Genomic DNA, 3970 nt, shown 5'->3' with positions numbered 1-3970 from the left:
TGCTCAGGTCCCTTCCAACCCTACCAACTATGAAACTATGAAATTGAATCAAACTATGGAGGTCCTAAAATGGCTGGGTAGGGAAGCACTGATGAGAGAAAGCTCTCTTTTGGCCACAGAACAGGAAAAGACCCCATATAGAAAACACTTCTCTAGTGGTTTAATAAAGTGCCTGTTTCAGGAAACGTGTCATAAGATGCTTCCTTTGTGCGAAATACAGGTAAACTTCAGTTCAGTCTTTGAAACATCAAGAACTGTACAGTGTGAAGTTCCTGCTCATCTATTAACATAGGACATCAGTACTTTAAATAAATATTCTTGCTAGTCCATACAGTCACAGTTATTTCACTCTATCCAATTAGTCTCTCACCTCAACTTTGACAGTTGACAGTTTTAACCAAAAAATTAATTGGATATTTCCTTTTCAGTTTTCCTTGTCTTACTTTATAAAGTTCTTTGGCCAGTCATGCACATCTTTTGAAATTTCAAAGGTTACATAAAACCATTTTCATAAATACATATAAAACATTATAAGACATCATTCAACAATGGAAAAAAGCTGCATGCTGATTTAGTGTTCAAATGCCGTCTTTTGTGGAGAACTATGGTTCCCAGTTTTCAAAAGATGCATAATTCCACATACCAGAGGGAAGGCGGTTCAGCACTTTCTGAAAATTATGTTAATTCAAGGTGCATTAAGCTGACCACAAAAGTTAAAAAAGTATTACTAGTCACACTTGTACATGGACAAAGCTTACGTTTTTTTGTCATAGGTGGAACAAAGTATGATGCTATGCTAACATAAATGCACACACAGGCAGAAAAAGCAGCCTCTTAGCTATGAATCTCAGAGTATGTCCACAACTGCAATCCCCATTGTAACTGCAGTATATTATAGAAACACCTGAGCTAGTTCTGAACAAACTAGCTCGAAGCTGTTTAGCTGCAGCACTGCACAACTCAGTGCAGGGTTGAACACCTACCCCAGAACCTACCACAGCTTAAGGCCTGGGCTGAGCTCTATGCTATGGAGTCTACATTCCTACTGGTTCCTGTACTAGCTAATTCGAAGCTAGCTCAGGTGCAGTCACTACAGTGCACTGCAATGCAATCATTGTTGTGACTGAAGCATAGGCCTGCTCTCTGTAGGACATGATTAAAAGCCATTATATTTTGAAATATGGCAAGGGAAGTTACTATACTACACTATACCTGACCCTCCCACCTCACAGTCAACCGGACAATAGTGCTCCGAATTAAAAAATGAACTTCAACATTTTCCATTGTGTCAGAATATAATCAGTCACCAGCTGGAGCTCTAGTGCCAAAAGGAAATAAACATTTTTGTCTCCGTAAACCGGAAGGATGCGGAGAGGAGTTTTGCTATGGGGAAAAAAATCTGTTTTTCCAGCTAACATTCTTGAAGGTCAATGTTCCCCTCCATGTGCAAATGTAACAAACTCCACTTTTAAGAGCAGTTACACATAGAGAAGAGAAGAGGACAATAATGCATAAATTCTTGGTCTGTTAATGTAGACCAGCTCAAGATAGGCAATATGGATGTGCAAGATGAGTGTTTCTCAATGCTTTTAGACTGAAGGCACCCCTTGGAAAATGCCAGCTCTTAGCTTTCACAATGATAGAACAACTCTTCTGTTGCAAATAACTCAGAAAGACCACAATAAATCAGAATGTTGATGAAATTGTGGGTTCCTATTTAAAATCCCTGGTTTTATCTTGCGAATCATATGTAGGGGTTTGCACACCTAAGAGTGCTAATATTCTATGGCACCTTAAAAGGGTCTCACTGCACCCCAAAGTGCTGCAGCCCTTGTTGAGAATCACTTCACTAGATGCTTTACAGAAGGGCATCTACATTCTGATAAAATGAGTTGGGTAGATGCACTCATTGGTGGGGAGGACTAATGACACTGATGAACAAGCCCAGTACTCATTTGATCTGAAGCATCTCTTGTAGGAAAGGTATTCTGAATGTACCAGTACACAGCTGATCTGACCAGGTAGGGAGCTCATGCTGCAAAGGAGTCCTCCTTGGATAAAATGTGTAGTTGGGATCATAGTTCAAGAGACAACTGAGTGATGCCATGTAAATATCAGCAAATCGAGACAACCGCCGTAGAAAATAGGTTGGATTCTGGTCGGTTCTGAATAAGCTCCCAAACTGTGAATTGAAGAAGTTCTTGGTAGTTTCCCTGTCACAAGAGGAAAAATTAAGAAAGAGGAGAAAGGAAAAAAAATAAGCACCTTTTACCAGCTACTACTAATTCAGTGGCATCTGAAATTATCAGAACTGGTAACATAATATAGATGTACAGTAAAATCTGTTACCCAGCATCCTAAGGGTAAAGGGATTGCCAGTTATATAATAAGTCCAGTAACTGAAAACCCCCAGCAGCCATATGCAGAGTGGTGGCAGCACAGGGTGGTGAGTGGTGGCTGTTGCCGCCGCATGCAAGCCACTTAAACTCACTTCAAAAAGTTTCCCTGACATTCTGTTACTTATTTATTAATAGTATTAAGAATCTATCCTAAAAACTTGATCTTGCTTCTATGGAAACAAACATCAAAATTGCCACTGACCTCACTGACATTACACAAAATCTAAAGTGTGTCAGATTTCTGATTTTTGTGGGGCTTGAGAAAAGAAGGCTTTTGTCTTTGTCAAGTTCTTAATAATTCCCATTTTTCCAGGATATGGGGGAAAGAAAAAGCAAGGGAGTCATCAGCTGGGAGTTATCTAGAATGACCAACAGAAGTCATTCTGTTCCTTCCTCTTGTCCCACCCATCCCTGAGTCGTAGCCTGTTTGTGACCTCACTGACTCCCCCCGTATGACAGTTGAGAGTTTGGAGAAACACTGTACCAGCTGTTAGAAGTCTCTTCACTGTACCAGCTGTTAGAAGCCATAACCCTGCTCCCCAGCTTCTTTAATGGGTTCCTTCTCCAAAATGCACTTCCACCTCCAGTTTCTTAAGAAACTAGATACACTGTAGAACAAGTACCTGCAATGATACCTGCTAAGCTGCAATAAATTGAACCATATTCCCTAACCTACCCAACCAGGAGCTACTTTGACCAGGGCAGGGTGGGTGTCTTTTACCTTCCCCAATGTAGCAATAAGGGAAGTACATTCTTTTCCAGTCTCAGTCCAGTGCTGACAGCAGGACACAAAACCTGGTCCTGCTGTGATCTTGCAGGAAGGAGTTGCTCATCAGGGTATGAGACCGCTCCCGTGGGCAGGAAAAGTAGTTATATACAACTCTGGTGTGTAAGGATGATGGCTCACCTGAGCACCTCTGGTCAACTCTCAGCTCAGGCAAAGACCACCCTGCCTTACTTCCCCACATAAGAAGGAAAAGATCCCTTAAAAGGAGACAAGACCCCTTTCTTCCCATTTGACCAGACAAAGCCTTTCCTTCTGCCTTGAAGTTGCATTCCTGCTTCTACAAATCTCACTCTTGAGCTCTTGCACTCCCTCCCATCTACCCTGGTCACCATTTTTCCAGCTGAAGAGGACTGGCAGGACCCTTTTTGGTTCCAAAGGCTTTCCTACCAATGCTCTTTAGCCAACTGCTGTAATGCTATTACCATTCTCCCTTTCTTTTGAGGGAAATGGGTTTGTTTGCATCCTTTAAAAAATGTGAACTCCTCCCCCACAAAAAAAAAAAAAAATCTGATGTCAGATGCTATAACATTTAAGAGAAATTTAAGTGCTGCTCCCTCAATTCAGAAATGTGGTTTTGAATTAGGCAAAAGTTGATCTATGGAGCTGTTAACAATGGGTACAAATTGAACATGGAAGAGGCACAGAGAAACATAGAAGAATTTGAGACTACACAATCAGGACTGTGCAGGGTGAAAACAGTATCAGGGTAACATCAAGCTATTTGTGTGGGACCAAGATCATAATGCATGTATTGTGGAGGCAGGAGGGAGAAAAACCATGACAA

The 3970-nt window shown here is 41.2% G+C and overlaps 1 protein-coding gene and 1 long non-coding RNA gene across 3 annotated transcripts in view; both read right to left on the bottom strand.

The window, feature by feature from the left end:
• LOC109296121 overlaps positions 1 to 3970 on the bottom strand; it is a 637130-nt gene that overhangs the window by 237661 nt on the left and 395499 nt on the right. The window lies entirely within an intron of this gene.
• The window catches only part of NT5DC3 (5'-nucleotidase domain containing 3), a 41372-nt gene that overhangs the window by 6602 nt on the left and 30800 nt on the right, over positions 1 to 3970 (bottom strand). The window contains exon 13 of one of the 2 annotated variants that reach the window (XM_019515346.1): positions 1999 to 2213. In XM_019515346.1, coding sequence (XP_019370891.1) covers positions 1999 to 2213 — 215 coding nt within the window. Of the gene's footprint in view, positions 1 to 759; positions 2214 to 3970 lie in introns of those variants that run through there. The other variant, XM_019515345.1, reaches the window with a different exon arrangement.

This window comes from Gavialis gangeticus, unplaced genomic scaffold, assembly GCF_001723915.1.
Source record: "Gavialis gangeticus isolate Ggan-Ray unplaced genomic scaffold, GavGan_comp1, whole genome shotgun sequence".
Taxonomy (NCBI): domain Eukaryota; kingdom Metazoa; phylum Chordata; order Crocodylia; family Gavialidae; genus Gavialis; species Gavialis gangeticus.
The sequence above is the reverse complement of the archived record's forward strand: the minus strand, read 5'-3'. Positions and strand labels throughout refer to the sequence as shown.